This window comes from Lemur catta, chromosome 3 (assembly GCF_020740605.2).
Source record: "Lemur catta isolate mLemCat1 chromosome 3, mLemCat1.pri, whole genome shotgun sequence".
NCBI lineage: Eukaryota > Metazoa > Chordata > Mammalia > Primates > Lemuridae > Lemur > Lemur catta.
Genome location: NC_059130.1, coordinates 20,173,571 through 20,188,546, shown reverse-complemented (window position 1 = coordinate 20,188,546; position 14,976 = coordinate 20,173,571). Strand labels below are relative to the sequence as shown.

Here is a 14,976-nt window from a genome sequence, read left to right as displayed (position 1 = left end):
ACACTGTGTCACATGCATCCACCCCTCCCCTGCTGGACTGTGGGCTCTTTGAAAGCAGAGATGCAGTCGTACACCTCTGTGTCCTGGTGCCTAGCACAGAGCCTGCCATGCAGTAGAAAGTTCAATAAATGAATGTGTCACGAAAGATTGAACAGGTAGTGTGTGTTGTGTACCGTGTGTGACACCACAGGACTTCAGAAGAAAGGCAGAGCTCGAGGCCAGAAGGCCAGGGAAGGCTTCCTGAAGGGAATGGCAGGACCACCCAAGACTGCCATGAGGAATGAGAAACGGGCAGTGCTGGAATCCTCATCTCCCCCACTGGGGAGGTCCTGTGTTGATTGTTCCCTAACTGGATTTCGTGTTAGGATTTCAGGAGGCTGTGGGGCTTCATTCATCATTGCCCTTAGTAATGAACTCTGGGTGCTAAAACAATAGGTGCTTAGATTCAGAGGAAAAAGCAGTTCAACAATTAGTGAGCTCTGGCAGGAAGTCCTGAATATACTTGCTTTGTGGTTTAGACCTCAGAGCTTCCTGCCAGAGCTTAACAAGGTTCAGCAAGCCTAAGAAACCAAGGAGAAGGCGGGTGGATGGGACCACAAATGTGGCACCAACATTTCAAAGCAAGGTGACTTCTCACCACCTACTATTTTCTAACTTCAACTAAAAACTGTTTTTTTCCTCCCACTTCCCCCAAAGTACAACTAGCATGACTTCTAGCTGGGGATGGGGTCTGATCTTTTAATTATAGTCATTTAAGACCCTTAGGATTTGATACAACCAGCTTGTCTCTGAGCCCACCCTTTTATGTCATCTGACGGGCTCATGGCACCTCCAGTATTCAGGGACTCCCCTTTTTTCAAGGATGGCTCTACAGGTCACTGTGACCATGTCTGAGCAGGCAAGAAAATGAGACCAAAAAGATTAAGTTTTTTGGTGCCTTCTGCTGAAGTTTGTGCACAGAGGTTTCAATTCATGCCACAAATCTACAAATAAGTTGTTGGGCCCAGTTTTGCAGCTGTGACCCGGGGAGCATGCTCTGGTCATTTCAGTGAGGATGAAGGTGGCACAGGTGAACTGGGTTGACCAAATTTGATCCTGCTGTCACACCCACGCACCTCTTTCTCATTCAGCAGCTTCCTCTTCTCGATGCTGGACTCCTTTCTACAATGAGCAGACACAGGTCGAGTCAAAGCTTTTATTTCACTTCTACTCACAGGACGGTGGGCAAGTATCCGCCAGGGCACACAAGAAACCTGAGAGTCTCTCAAGCTGCTTGCAGGGAGACCCGGGCACAGCCACCACTCGGCTTAGCTCATCTGCACATGAGCTGAGAGGGAGACAAGAGAGCTCTAAGATTTTTGTGTTCAGTCGCCCATCATCCTCACAATCACATGTTTATTGTCTGTCCCTCCCAGATGTCGACCACATGCTGAGTTGGAAGGTGCAGAGGTAGCTATGGCCCACGAACATCGGGAGGTGATAATGTTCTGCTCGGAGAAAACACCTGATGGAAGCATGGATGTGCACACCCGGGGTGGAGAAATCCACAGTGCCTTTTACTGGAAAGAAAGGTCTCTATGTTTTTTAATCAGAGGAAGGGGACGACATGTTTTCTGCAGCACCACGGGGAGGTTTCGGTTGAACTCGAGGTCTGGGGAGGGGTGGGCCTTTATGCTGATGGACTTGTGTGCCGGACGAAGGAGGGGGCCTCCTCTGAGGCTGGTGCTGGACACGGTGGCCAGGAGGCAGGGGACGATGACCCGGTGCCTGGGAACGATGACTAGGTGGTGGAGGTGCTTGGGAAGCCGCTGGATTTTGAAGCATAGAGGCTGGCATTTGGTGGGGCTTCTGGCTCCTTTCTTCGGTAGTTACTCTGTGGACTTTAATCTCCAGCTCCTCATCTGCAACAACAAAACCTCTGTAGAGTTCATCTTGGCGACATGCAATCAGTGTAAATATTGAGTACTTGCGAGGTGTTAATGCTAGCTCCTTTGGGGGACGCAGTGGGGGAGCAGCAGCTGCCCCTACCCTTGGAGAGCTCTGGATCTCATAGGAGAGACAGAAATGCTCACTCACCACAGGGGGAGTGAGAGCCCAGGACTTCAGGGAACCAGTGGGAAGAAGACACACAGGTGGAGGCCTTCGTGCCTGAGGGCCATTGCAAAGACGGCCTTGGGTGCAGGGATTGGAATACCTAACTTGTAGCCTAAAGGAGGCCAGAGGGGGCCAGCGGGACCCTCACAGACCCCAGAGCCCTGCCTCTGTGCCATGCTAGCAACTGCCCTGAGAGCAAGAACCCTGTGGTCAGAGCACATTGCAATGGCGTCTGAGTAGCCATGTCGTTTAGTAACGACGTTCCCTCCGATGGGTTTGTATGTTAGAACTGCCTTTCACTCAATTCTGCTGTCATGCAACCCACATTCTGGAGAGAGGTTGGAACACATACGAGGGACCTTTCAGTCCTTAGAAGTGTACTAGTTCCTCATAAATTCATGGCCGATGCTCTCGGGCTTAGGAGGGAAAGAATTCCTCCTCTCCTCATCCTCCAGGATTTTCTGCTTTGAGTGACTTCCGTCCACGAAGGTAGGGCCATGACTGATAGTAATGTAGTTTTTCCTGTACTGCCTTAAAATCACACAAGAAATCTGTGAGGGTCCTGCTGGCCCCCTCTGGCCTCCCTTGGGCTACAAGTTAGGTATTCCAATCCCTGCACCCAAAGCCATCTTTGCAATGGCCCCAGAGGGAGGTAGGAAGAGAAGATTCTCTCTGGGGTAAATCAACAGTCTCTTAAACCGTTATAGGGATGTGTGGCTGGGAAAACACAGCCCCTCTCTGAGAATCACCCTGTGACTTCAAGGTGACGACGCTAATCCAAATGGCCTCCTCTGACTGCTGGGAATGCAAGCGTCACGTGGGTTCAAATGTGAAGACTCAAAGTCGGACAATGTGATTTTGACATCTGAGTGGCCTGTGTGCTCTAAGCACCAAGAGAAATGGGCCCAGAAAGGACAAAACACATCCTTTATGCCATCTTTGGGGTCCCAAGGTAGCTGAGGTTATGCCCTGGAGGCTGTGGCAAGAACTTTGACCCTGACCCCAATTCCCAGCTGCAGGGCAGTGGGTGATCCTTCCTCATCTCCTACCTGGCAAGCTTGGGCTGGCATTAGTCCACTGCTCTGTTTGTCCCCCACTTTGTTCATTTGTCCTCCCAGCATTGATTCCTCATCTTCCAGCTGTTATGTGCCATCGTTAAGTAGCAGTAAGGACTCAGACACAGACACTATCCTCAGGAAGCCTAAAGTCAAGTAAGTGAGATGACCCAGGACTGCAAATCACTGTATCAGTTTCCAGTGAGAGCCCAGGGCCACCAGATCTTGCAGACAGAGGCCACGAGCTCTGGTGGGAGGAGTGGGCTGCACAGACGAGGCCAGCAGCCTGCCTGGTCAGAGCAGGACTGCGGGTCCCCGGCGCACCCCCACCAGCAACCTCCAGCCACTGGTGAACCTCCCGCTGCTGGCATTCCCCCAGGCTCATTGTCTGCCCCTCATCTGCATCTCAGGTTGCTAACCCCAGGGTCTGGGCTAGAATGGGGCAAGTGAGGCAGATGGGGCCTAAAATTTAAGGAGGGATCCACCCTCGGGGCAGGTCGGCCAAGGCAGAGGGCCTCCTTAAATTCCACGCCCTGGGCTCCTTGCCTCGCTGGGCCTGGTCCTGACAGCCTACAAGCCACAGGATTAGAGGCGAATAATTTAACCTCACGGAGCTTAAGTTTCCTCATCTGTGTTAACGTCTTCTACCTGCTATGATGACACTGAAAGCTGGATGAAATAATGAGTATAAGGCACAGGGATTTGTGCCTGGCACAGGTGACTTCTTTGTCAACGTAGGCTCATCATCATGTTGGTCTTTTTGGCCTGGTGATGGCAGAGACTGCCTTGGCTGGGGGTGACGCGTGAGGTCCCCCCGGGAAGAATACGTGGCCTTTGACCATTAGGTGGTGGAGAAAGGGTCTCTGCGGGCAGGGGCGGAGCACAGCCTGCGCAGGGCACAGAGGGAGGAAGCCATGTGTGCCTATGGGACGGTGCGAGCACTTCCGTTCCGCTGGGGTGGACAGTGTGGAACGATGGTGGCGGGAAGAACAGGCACTAAGTTCAGGAAGATGTTTCAGGGCCAGGCTGGGGGCCGTGGTGTGATGGGACATGGGGCTGAGAGGCTGCAGCCTGAAGGGGTGACTGAGGGAGAACTGAAAAGAGAAGTATGAGGTAAGAAAGCAAATCGGAAAGGCACGGGGCCCACGGCCACCACTGCCTGAGGAGCTTCAGACCTTGTCCTTGGGCCTTGCAGGAATAAGCTGGTATGGGCGGGCTGGGCCCACTCAGGGAGACACCCAGCAAGAGGGGACCCAGTCCTGCTGTGAACTGAGACTGCACAGGGCCCCAGGCCTGCCCGCCTGGCCGCACACCCTGCTGGTGGCTGACACCCCACCTCCACCCCGCAGCAACACCTGGCTTGTCATTCTCTGATGTGTTCTGCCTTGGGTGGCCTGGATGCCCCCTGAGCCCGCTCCTCACTTATGAGCACAACTGTTTCATTCTCGACTGGTTGTTGGACAGGCTTGATCTAAGGAAAAACACTCTCTCCTGAATGGTGAGTTAGAAAAGGGGCACAGTCACCCTGGTTTAGAACAACTGTTTTCTTGTATTTGGCCACCTGAGTGATTTTACCTGCGTTCCCAGGAGCTCGGTCCTGAACATGCTGTGGGCCAAGCATGCACAAGATGGCTGTTCCTAGCGATGGTGTTTGAAGCTAACCTTCCTACCCACGTAGAGAATGTGTCCACACTGGCCTTATGCCAAGGAGGCCTCAGTGGATTCCAAGGAGGCTGACCTGGATTCAGCATCTCAAAGCTCCCACATAGTCGCCATCAAGAATTTGTTTTTCAAAAATCAAGCTAACCGCAAAATGAAACAAGCTATAACCACTGGTTACAACCCTGACATTTTGAAACTACCTAGCTCCATGATTTTCTTTGAGTCCAAGGTGGTGTCCCCAGGAGACGTTTCACAGGGATTTTGCTGGGGCCTGCGGTGGGATGGGAGAAGGGGAGCTTACTGTGTCTCCTGCGGTTCTGTTTTTTCCTCCTGCTGATGTAGAAAATGAGCAGTCCCACAAAGATCAGGAAGAGGATGCCTCCTCCACAAATGCCAGCAATGAGATAGATGTCCAGACCTTTCTCTGCAAGAGGAGAAGAGGGATGAGGGTGGGCATGGTGGTTCACGCCTGTACTCCCAGTACTTTAGGAGGCCGTGGAAGGAGGGTCACTTGAGGCCAGGAGTTCAAGACCAGCCTGGGCAACATAGCGAGACCCCACCTCTACATAAAATTTTTTTTAAGTTAGCCTAGCATGGTGGCACACACCTGTAGTCATAGCTACTGGGCAGGAGGATCATTAAGCCTAGGAGTTCAAGGCTGCAGTGAACTATATACATCATGCCATTACACTCCAGCTTGAGCAAGACCCTGTCTCTAATAAAAAAAAAAACCAGAAGTGGGCCCAGACAGGGGGGTCATTTCATTGCTCTGGCCAACGATGCTGCCTCCTGATTCAAGCAGATAAAAGAGCTCAGTGGGAGCTTTCGGTCTCAGAGAGGCCAAGTTCGTGGAGGGTGGTGAGTTGTGTCAATTCCCGGGAGGGCCCAGGGTCCGGGAGAAGCCCCTTCTGCAGGCTCCTTGGGAAACTGCTCTCGGGGACTAGACTAGACTCGTCTGATTGTTCATGTGGTAAGGCCTGTCCACTCTCCCCATCACAAACAGCGTCATGGAATTTTAGATCTGAGGAGTTTAGAGATACTATAGCATAACTTCTAGTTTCAAAATGAGGCCCCAAGAGGGAGGATGAGTTATCTGCGGCCACACTCTGTCTGCTCCTGTGCCGTTCACTAAGCGGCCCCTTGGCTTAGTGTCTCCACGTTGCTTACTCCGCTTTCATCTCTGGCTTCCCTCTTGCACCACGATTCTTTCCCATCCTCTTGACCAGGCCGTTTCCAGACCCTTGGGGGAACATTTCCCTCGTGCAGCCCCCTCTGACCTCACAGCCAGCATACCCCCCCCAGACTCTCCCTGCACCCCCGAGGGAGGCTCAGACACACAGCGAGTTAGCGACAGCAGTGGACTTAGTTTCCAGTCCCCAGACCTTAAAAACAGTAACTTCAGTGTCACGGGAAATGGGTTTGGGTCCCTGCTCTTCTAGGCAAGAGCTGTTTGACATTTGGTGCCGTTACTTCACCTCTCTGAACCTGTTTCCTTCTTTGCAAAATGGAGATAATGAAACCTACATCACAGGGTGGCTGTTGGAAGTCAATCAGATAATGGATGTTAAAGCGCTTTGTAAACTGTAAAACAACACACAAATGTGAGGTCTTGCTCTTAGCAGTGCTCTCGGTGCCGGTGTTTCTGGGAGCTGTTTCCCAGGACGGGCGCTGGGCTGTCTGCCCTTCGTCAGTCACTACAGTGAGAGGGGCCGCAGAGGGGACCGGGGGTCAGGGGCCGGGACACCTGGAGGACAAACTGCAGCTTGGCCCAGCATCACAAAGGAAACGCTTCCCCAGCGAAACAACCCTAGGAAGAAGTAACTCGTAGCCATGAAGCCCTGGAGGGACCCCAACGAGCAAGCCAGAGGCTGCAAAACCAAATTTAACAGATTATCAAACTGCAGTCATTCGTTCTTCCTTGGTTTTCTTTCCTCAAGTCTCCCTTTGACTCATTCTTTGCCCGCCAGTGACGCAACTTGCCTGTGCTCTACCAATGAAGGGGCGTCACTAGAGAAGCAGGCAAAAGCCTAACCTGAGCCGTTGGTAGCTGAGCCGAGAAAGGATTCTGGGTCCTCGAGGCCCTGCTGGCTGGGAGGAGGGGCTGGGGCCGCCGGAAGGAGTTTACCTCCTGCTGGGCTGAGAACTTTTCAGATTTGACCCAGGGTCTGGCATTGGGTAGCAAGTGGCTAAGTCAGGCAGCCACCAGCTCACCTAAGAGTCCTAAGGCAGGGTGGCCACACCTTTTTCTTGGGCACACTCAGGAATGTAGGGAGAGCTTACACGGTCTCTTCTCAGGTTTGTGCACTGTGGCTCTCTGGGGTGCCTGGTGGTGGCCTTGGTGGAGAACATTCCAGCTTGTGTCAGAGGCAGCTGTCACTCCGTCATTCAAAAATATGTCCCTGCAATCCTTAAATCCAATCACACTATTGTCCTACAGTTTCTCTTAGAGATAACATGCCCATAAGTTTATGTGATGAAGTACTTGTCTGTCTGAATCTGTTCCTTCCGCCAAGTATTTTGGTTTGAAGTTTGTACACACTCATCTGACGTGAGCCAAATGGTTAGAGTCTGATCATTGCTCCTCTCCACCTTGGCCTTGGAGAATGAGATGTCCAAATCCCTTTTAGGGTCTTTAAGAGCAGCCCCTCCCTCCCAGTCTCCCCCGAGGTATTCCTCCTATCTCCTTAGTGACCCTTCCCATGACCAGCCCCTGCTCAAGGGGACAGAAAGGACAGAAATGTTCCAGCCTTCAAAATTTGGCTTTTCCCAAAGTCTTCCTTCCGTCCCTCCTTCCATCCCTAACACACACACATTTTTATACTGGTGGACTCTAGTTAAAATAAACATGAAGAGTAGGGTTGCCAGGTGAAATACAAGACACCCAGTTAAATTTGAATTTCAGATCAATGATGAATAATTTCTAGCATACGTATGTTCCGGACAGTATTTGGAACATACCTACACTGTATTTTTATTTGCTAAATCTGGCAACTCTAATCAAAGGCCTCCTGAAAGGGGAAAGAAAGACGTGAAGTCAAGAAGGGGCAGCTTCACTCACTGTGCCTCACTGATGGGGGACTGCGGGGGGACAGCTGGTGGGCAAACACAGGGGGTGAAGTGATGCTGGCCTAAGTTGGCAGAGTCTCACATGCCCCAGTGATCCTCACTCCTGGTATCTCATCTTTGTGTAATTCCCTCTGAATGCATGTGGGCTGGACTTATTGACCTACTTCTAATGAATAGAAGACAGCGGACATGATTAGGATATCATTCCTGAGATTAAGTTATGAAAAGACCATGGCTTTTGTCTTGGGCAAGTACTTACTCGTGCTCTCTCTTAGATTACTCTGAGGGAAGGCAGCTGCCATATTGTGAGACAGCCCAATGGCCCGTGTGAGTGAGCTTGGAAGTGGATCCAAGAGTCTACTCCTCTGATATTCTCTGATCATGGAGCTTATTCTCTTTGTGGACCAGGAGGCTGAAGCCCAGAGAGGGGAAGAACCTCTGTCAAGGTCATCTGGCTACATTTGGACAGACCCAAACTAGAAGTCCAGGCCTCTGGTTCCCAGGCCAGAGCTTGAGCACTACAGCAAGATGCCTCTCAAAAATTTCTTCTGGAGGTCATAGCAAACAGGGACACTGGGAATAAATTAGACTCTTGGAGTTTCAGGACCTCCTGGAACTAGTCCCAATGCTGGGCTGGCTGTCCTGCTGGTGTCAGGAGTAGTGGGGCCGCGCTGTGTCCACAGTCCTCTCTGGCCTCGCATGCTCCCTTCCCCCGTGCCCCGCCTCCCAGGGTTTCTACAGCTTTTCTACCCTCACTCCTGATAGGAGGTGCTGACCACTGACCAGCTCCCTTCCACCGAGGAATCTTTAGGGTAGGAGTTGGAATCACGGTCACTAACTAGCTGAGGGACCTTGGGCAAGTCAGTTTCCATCTCTGGGAAATGGGGCTTTGCATGAGATAATCTCTACAGCTTCTTCCCCTCTTCAATTCTGCAATTCTTTCTCACGGAAGAAAGAATTTCATTGCCTGAAGTCAAATTGTGCTCAGTGGGAGGACTCCCAAGATAGGCGACCAGAGAACGCCACTCCCTCTAAGGCTTCCCTGGTAGGTTTCCAGAGGAAGAGGTACATTTTCACTTCTCATCCTGAGCCAAGGCTGCCTCCCAGCCGAGGCTTCTGCACCCTGGAGCTTGTGCCTCTGCCTGCGGTGGGCCTGGCAGGCCGTGCTTGTGAAGCGATGCCCGCTACGTACCTAGACAGTTGATGGCTTTCTCACTGGATTCCTCACTGAATCTGTTCTCTGCCGTGCACTTGAACATCGCATTCACGTTGCTGGTCCATTTGTGTGTGACGACCCTCTGAGAACGTGTCATGAAATGTTTCTGATTTTGATACAGCTTTAATTCAGGGTCAGTTCCTTTCATTACCTCGCAGGTCAAAGTTCTGTTGATACAATCCCAGGAGATCTCTGGTTTTGAGACCAACTCTAAAAAGAAAATAAAGATCCAATTCATATTAGGCAATTTTCTGCTTTTAATAGACATACCTATTAATACAGGGAGGAATGGAGTCAATTTGGGACCAAGGAACAATTTCAAAGACCCTTAGCAACTTCTGAAAATAATTGTATTTTATTTTATTTACGTAGAACAGTCAGAACAAATTTATTTCTGATAAAGTTTGTAGGCACATTACACCAGTAAAAAAAGTATGTCATATCTGATGTTTATGTGCTGCCTTATACCTTGCAATGTTTTTACATACATGGTATCATTTAATCCTAACAAGCAGAGAGGCTGATGTCTTTCTTCCCATTTATAGGTGAAACGCCTACCTATTTAGGTGATCTTAGGGCAACACCGAAAAATTATTAGATCCACAAAGGAGCCGCCCTTCTGAGTCCAAGTTCAGCAGTGTGAGTAAGAGGGTGGCCATGTCCTGATCCCCACTCACCTTGGGAGCTTGAGAGGAGCGATGCTCTAGGAGCAGCCACGAACCCCACCCGGGAGGAATCACCACATGAGTGGCCTGGGACCTTGGTTTCCCCCTACCCCCAGCAGGATCCAGAGGGCCAGGTGGGGGCACGTGGGGTGTGGGTGTCCAAGGGGCTCAGCAATCTGGAGAGAAAGGACACCAGCCTGGGAACCAGAGACATGGTTCTGCCTTTCCTGGCCAAAGCTGCTTGACTACTCACTGTGCCTCGCTGGGCCTCGTCTAGAAGAGAAGGATGAGAAAAATATTCCCTGCCCATCACAAAAGGGACAGCATGTGGCAACGCCCTGGGCAAATTGTTAGGTACTGACACTATTAGTGGTAGTTCTTGCTTTCATTCATCACAAACTTCTTGCCTCTCCTTTTCTGACATAATATTTAAAGGCTGCATCATAAAAGAAAATACACTTGGCCTTGGTGTTAGACAGGTCAGGTCCAAATCCTAGCTCCACCGCTTCCTAGTTGTGTGAGCGTCTCCTTTTTCTTCTCTTTTATTCCTTTCCTCATTCTTTACTCTCTTTCCCCAGACTGCCCACCTTTCCCTCGCAGATGCTCTCCATTCACAATGCTGACAGACAGCTTATTTTTCAACACTTCCCTCCCTTTCTGACTTCCAGACACCAATATCTTCCCTCTAGACCGTCCCAGCCAAATTTCATTTCTGTCCCAATATGTATAGGCATGCAGAAATTAAATTAAATTTTCTTCCCATCCCGAGATTCTGTGTTACCCAGAATGAAGAAAATGGAAAAACGTCAACATACAGCGACACAGTCCGTACATGGCCTAGGGGCTGGGTCACGGTGTTTACCTGCCTTTTCAAAATGGAAACATTCTTTTTCTATTTATAACAGTAACATCCAATCATTATAAAAATTAATAAAATACTTTTAAAAGTTTAAAGTGGATTAAAAATCACCCCCAATTCCACTACCCAAAGTAAATAATAATTAACATTTTGGTGATGTATATTTTTACCAGATATTTTCTATGTGTATGTACACATATATATAACATAATATTTTTAAAATTAAAACTGGATTATGTGATTTTATAGTCTACCTTTTTCCCCTTACTATGAAATTATATTATGAAATTCTTTCCTTTATGAACATCAATAAATGTGTATCTCCACCATCTTTTTAAAATGACACATTCTTAATTTAATTAATATGTTTCTAACTGCTGGAATTTCTAATCTGTTTCTAATCTGTTCCAGTATTTCAACAATATAAACAACACAGTGATGAGTGTCTTCGTGTAGTGATACCATTGTACACATCCCCTCTGTGAGGATAGCTTCCTACCAGTGCTGTGACCTGATTATTTTTCTAAGGGTGAGAACTCCTTACTTTTGAGCTGCTCGGATTAACCCCTTCCCTACTAGCATCTGCTTCTAAGAGGCCCTCCAATGCCTGCGGCAGCCCCTTCGTTAAGGAGATGTGGGTACCACGGCTGAAGCTTGAGAAAGTTGGAGAAACAAGGAGGTGCGGGAGGGCATTAGCACTGGGCAAACAGGTCCTGTGCCCCAGGCACTGCAGGGCACCTTTACACACATTGTCTCATGACTATGTCTTGAAGTTATTAAGAAAATCAGACTCGGGCCGGGCACGGTGGCTCATGCCTGTAATCCTAGCCCTCTGGGAGGCCGAGGCGGGTGGATCTCTCGAGGTCAGGAGTTCGAGACCAGCCTGAGCGAGACCCCGTCTCTACTAAAAATAGAAATAAATTATCTGGACAACTAAAATATATATAGAAAACATTAGCTGGGCGTGGTGGCGCATGCCAGTAGTCCCAGCTACTGGGGAGGCTGAGACAGGAGGATCGCTTAAGCCCAGGAGTTTGAGGTTGCTGTGAGCTAGGCTGACACCACGGCACTCACTCTAGCCCGGGCAACAGAGTGAGACTCTGTCTCAAAAAAAAAAAAAAAGAAAGAAAATCAGACTCAGAACTAATAGGGAATTTGCTCAAGGCCATGTGACAAGTAATGGTGACCAGACCACAAGTTAAGATGCTGTGTGACATTGACGCGTCCACACACAACAGCAGGTCACTGTCTTTTGGCTAAGGGGTGCGAGAGTTACTTTCGGGCGTAATGAAGATGTTGATTGTAGTGATGGCTGCACAACTCTGTGAATATACTAAAAGCCATTGAATTGTACACTTTAAGTCGATGAATTGTATGGTACGTGAATTATATCTCAAAGAAGGTGTTTGGAAAAAAAGAAAACGATCATCCTCCTTGGCAAAAGGACCTCTGGGGTTGAAGCCTGACTTTGCTCCTATGAAGCAATGAGACTTTGGTCAAGCTGCTGCTCATGGGGCTCTCTGTTTTCTCATAGGTAATAAGGGGGTAGTAACGACTACCTCTGAGGACTGCTGGGGGCTTTATATAAGATGTGCACGGGACACCAGCGGGCAGCCGTTATTACACCACAACACCAAACTTGACCCCAGTGTGAGAGCACCAGCAGGGTCCTCTGTGTGGGGCTCACGCTCTCAACAGGACACTTGTACCATGCTGGCTGGAGTCACGAGATCTGCCGTCCCCAGAGCCCACGGTCAGAGGCCCCTTCTGGTGCCATTCTGAGCCCCACCCCATTTCTGGAAGGTGCTCTCCATTCAAGGCTGCAGGGGAGCTGGTGGTGTCTGGGATGGCTGGAGTGGGGCTGCTGCTAGGTCCAGGTGCTGGGGACGGGGCTGCAGGGAGCCCAGGCAGGAGGAGGGGGCCTCCAACTCCAGCGCCATTTCCTGTGTGCAGCACAGCAGTGCTGATTTGCTCGCGGAATGACTGGCTCATGTCCGTGCGGGGGTTCCTGCCTGCCTCTCCAAGCCAAAAGCAGCTTCCTCTTCTCCCTTCTGGTCATTCCCTGCATAGCGTCCCATGGGCTTTCAACTTCGATGGCCTTTCGATTCCACTTTCTCCTCCTTCTCTCCCTCACCCAAGCCAGGTGTCCACCCTTTCTCCACCATGACCCTCAGTGTGCTCATTCTTCCTCACCTCACAGGCCCCCTTTCGTCTAGGCCTGTGGTCGCCAAGCTTGACTGCTCATTGGAACCCCCTGGGGAGATTTAGAACCCACCGATGCCCAAGTTCCATAACCCAGTCCCTGATTTAATTAGTCTAGGATGGGGCCTGGGCACTGGTGACTTTTAGAAGCATCTCTGTTGATTCTAATGTGCAACCAGGGTTAAAATATCATCCAGCAGCCCTTCCCACTCCACTTGGATTACAGCAGCAGCCTTCTGGCCAGTCTCCCCACCTCTGTCTTCAATATCCACACCTGCCCTCGCAGTACAAGTAGAGACACACAAAGCCACACATTGTGTATTTTCTACACATATCAGCAAAAGTCACCTTCCACCTTCAATCACTCTGATGTTGAGCAGTTCCAAAACAAGGGCTGTTCACCCTAAAATGCATTGTTTCCAGCCCTTTCCTGCGCTATAACTAGCTACTCTTTTGGGGCACCCTGGCTTGAAGCTGGCTCTCTCGATGACAGACCCACTGCTCTCTAGTTAGCCTCACCTTCCTGCCCCACTCTTAGCTTGCCCCTTCAGCACCCACCTGGAATGGCCCCCTTTTTCCTCTGCCCACTTGGTTCCCCTCCTGATTAATGCCACCTTCATCCAGGTTCTTCACCCTGCCCCCCATTCCCCGTAACCACCTGGAGAGAGAGCTGTGGGCAGGTAGACTTGAGAGTCTATCAGATGTGTGGATTCCACCCCCAGGCCCCAGAACTGGAGTCTCCATGAGGGCAGGAAGGATATATTCGATGTCCTTCAGAGCCCCCTTGGAGGTAGAGGTCAAGGCTGGAGAATGTTATAAATGCTATTTTCCAACTTGCTAAATAGCACCCATGCTGAAATGAAAAAATTTAGGGAATGAACACTTACCTACAATCTTCAAATCAAATGTTTCTTCCAATATGTTTTTCCCTTCTGCATTGTATACTGTTACCTTGTAGATACCATTAGAATTTTTCTGCAGAGGTTTAATTTTCAGAGTTCCATTTGCTAGTACTGTATATGTTCCATTTAGACGGAAAGATTCTTTGCCTTTTTTGAATTGTGCAACCTTGGTTTTGCTTGGTCCTTTTTCCCATTTTATATCATCAAGGTCCTTCACCTGAAACTTACGAATGTCCAAGTTGACTTCCTGATCCAAGACACCCCAGGCTTCCTTGTGATTCCCGGTGTCACTGGGGACTGCATCTGTGAAAAGCAAGACAGTTACTGAGGTCTTGAGATTCACTGCCAGGGAAAGCCGGGCTATGACCTCTTTGACTCCTGTCTTACCTCAGGGTTTCCAAAGAAGCTTCTAACAGTGACTGGGAAGACCCACACATCAACTTACCTTTGGGAGAAAAGCTGAAAATCAGAAGTAAGCTGGCTAAAATTTTACATAAGAGGTTCATCTTAAGGGTTAGTTTCCTTCTTATAATTCTGAGCTCTTCATGCAAAAGGAACTGAAGTAAGACTGGTGGACTCCACCCCCCACCCCCTAAAGCTTAACCACATGCCTCTCTTTTTTGCTTTTTTTACAGTAGCATAGAATACACACACACACACAGAGCAAACCAACCCTTCTGATGTACTCCTTTGCCAAAGCAGGTGTGTTTATGGGTGTATTTTCTTATCACATTTTAATACTCGCCAAAAAAAGGGGGGCAATTATCATCCCCAAGAGACAGAAAAGGAACTGAGAGGCTGAGTAGATACCAGGATCACCATTCTATAAACAAGGAGCCCAATTCAGTCATACAGGCTTCTATCTACTCAGCTATATTGCTTTAACATGAACCCATAGAGATACAGGTAAATGTTTGTAAGTGAAACACAGAATACAAATATTTATCCTGTACAATTATAAATAATAGAAAATGTATGCACATCAAATCATTAGGAAATAATTTTTTTTCTCTTTCCAAGAAGATGTTTTTAATGTTCTAAAATTGTTTTTATGATTAAAAAAAAAAAAAAAGAAACAAACGGAGTCTCAGCTGTAAATGCTTGCAATCCCCAAATCCTATGTTTAGCCTACATTTTACAACTCTAGTGAAATTCACAGTTAGGTAAATAAAATCTTCTTCCAAAATAAATGAAGAAACAGAGACTATGAAATACTATTAAACTACCAGAATAAATGATTCAAAAACATTTAAGG

At 49.0% G+C, this 14,976-nt stretch overlaps 1 protein-coding gene across 2 annotated transcripts; it reads right to left on the bottom strand.

Moving 5' to 3' along the window:
• Positions 1-1,181: 1,181 nt before the first annotated feature.
• On the bottom strand, positions 1,182-14,305 carry CD2 (CD2 molecule). 2 transcript variants are annotated; one of them, XM_045546910.1, is made up of 5 exons: positions 14,167-14,305; positions 13,707-14,024; positions 9,070-9,303; positions 5,113-5,235; positions 1,182-1,901 (listed from the first exon to the last, which is right to left on the bottom strand). In XM_045546910.1, the coding sequence occupies exons 1-5, from the start codon at positions 14,225-14,227 to the stop codon at positions 1,585-1,587; spliced, it is 1,053 nt and encodes a 350-aa protein (XP_045402866.1). In that variant the 5' UTR covers positions 14,228-14,305; the 3' UTR covers positions 1,182-1,584. The 2 variants fall into 2 exon arrangements, with proteins under 2 accessions (XP_045402866.1, XP_045402867.1); XM_045546911.1 differs by lacking the exon at positions 5,113-5,235.
• Positions 14,306-14,976: the final 671 nt, after the last annotated feature.

Excerpts from the sequence above, each read along its gene's own strand:
- CD2 (XM_045546910.1), bottom strand. The coding sequence starts at position 14,227 with ATGAACCTCTTATGTAAAATTTTAGCCAGCTTACTTCTGATTTTCAGC. Across the intron at positions 14,025-14,166 it reads TTTCAGCTTTTCTCCCAAAG|ATGCAGTCCCCAGTGACACC; the intron begins GTAAGTTGATGT and ends TGCTTTTCACAG. Across the intron at positions 5,236-9,069 it reads GAAAGCCATCAACTGTCTAG|AGAAAGGTCTGGACATCTAT; the intron begins GTACGTAGCGGG and ends CTCCTCTTGCAG.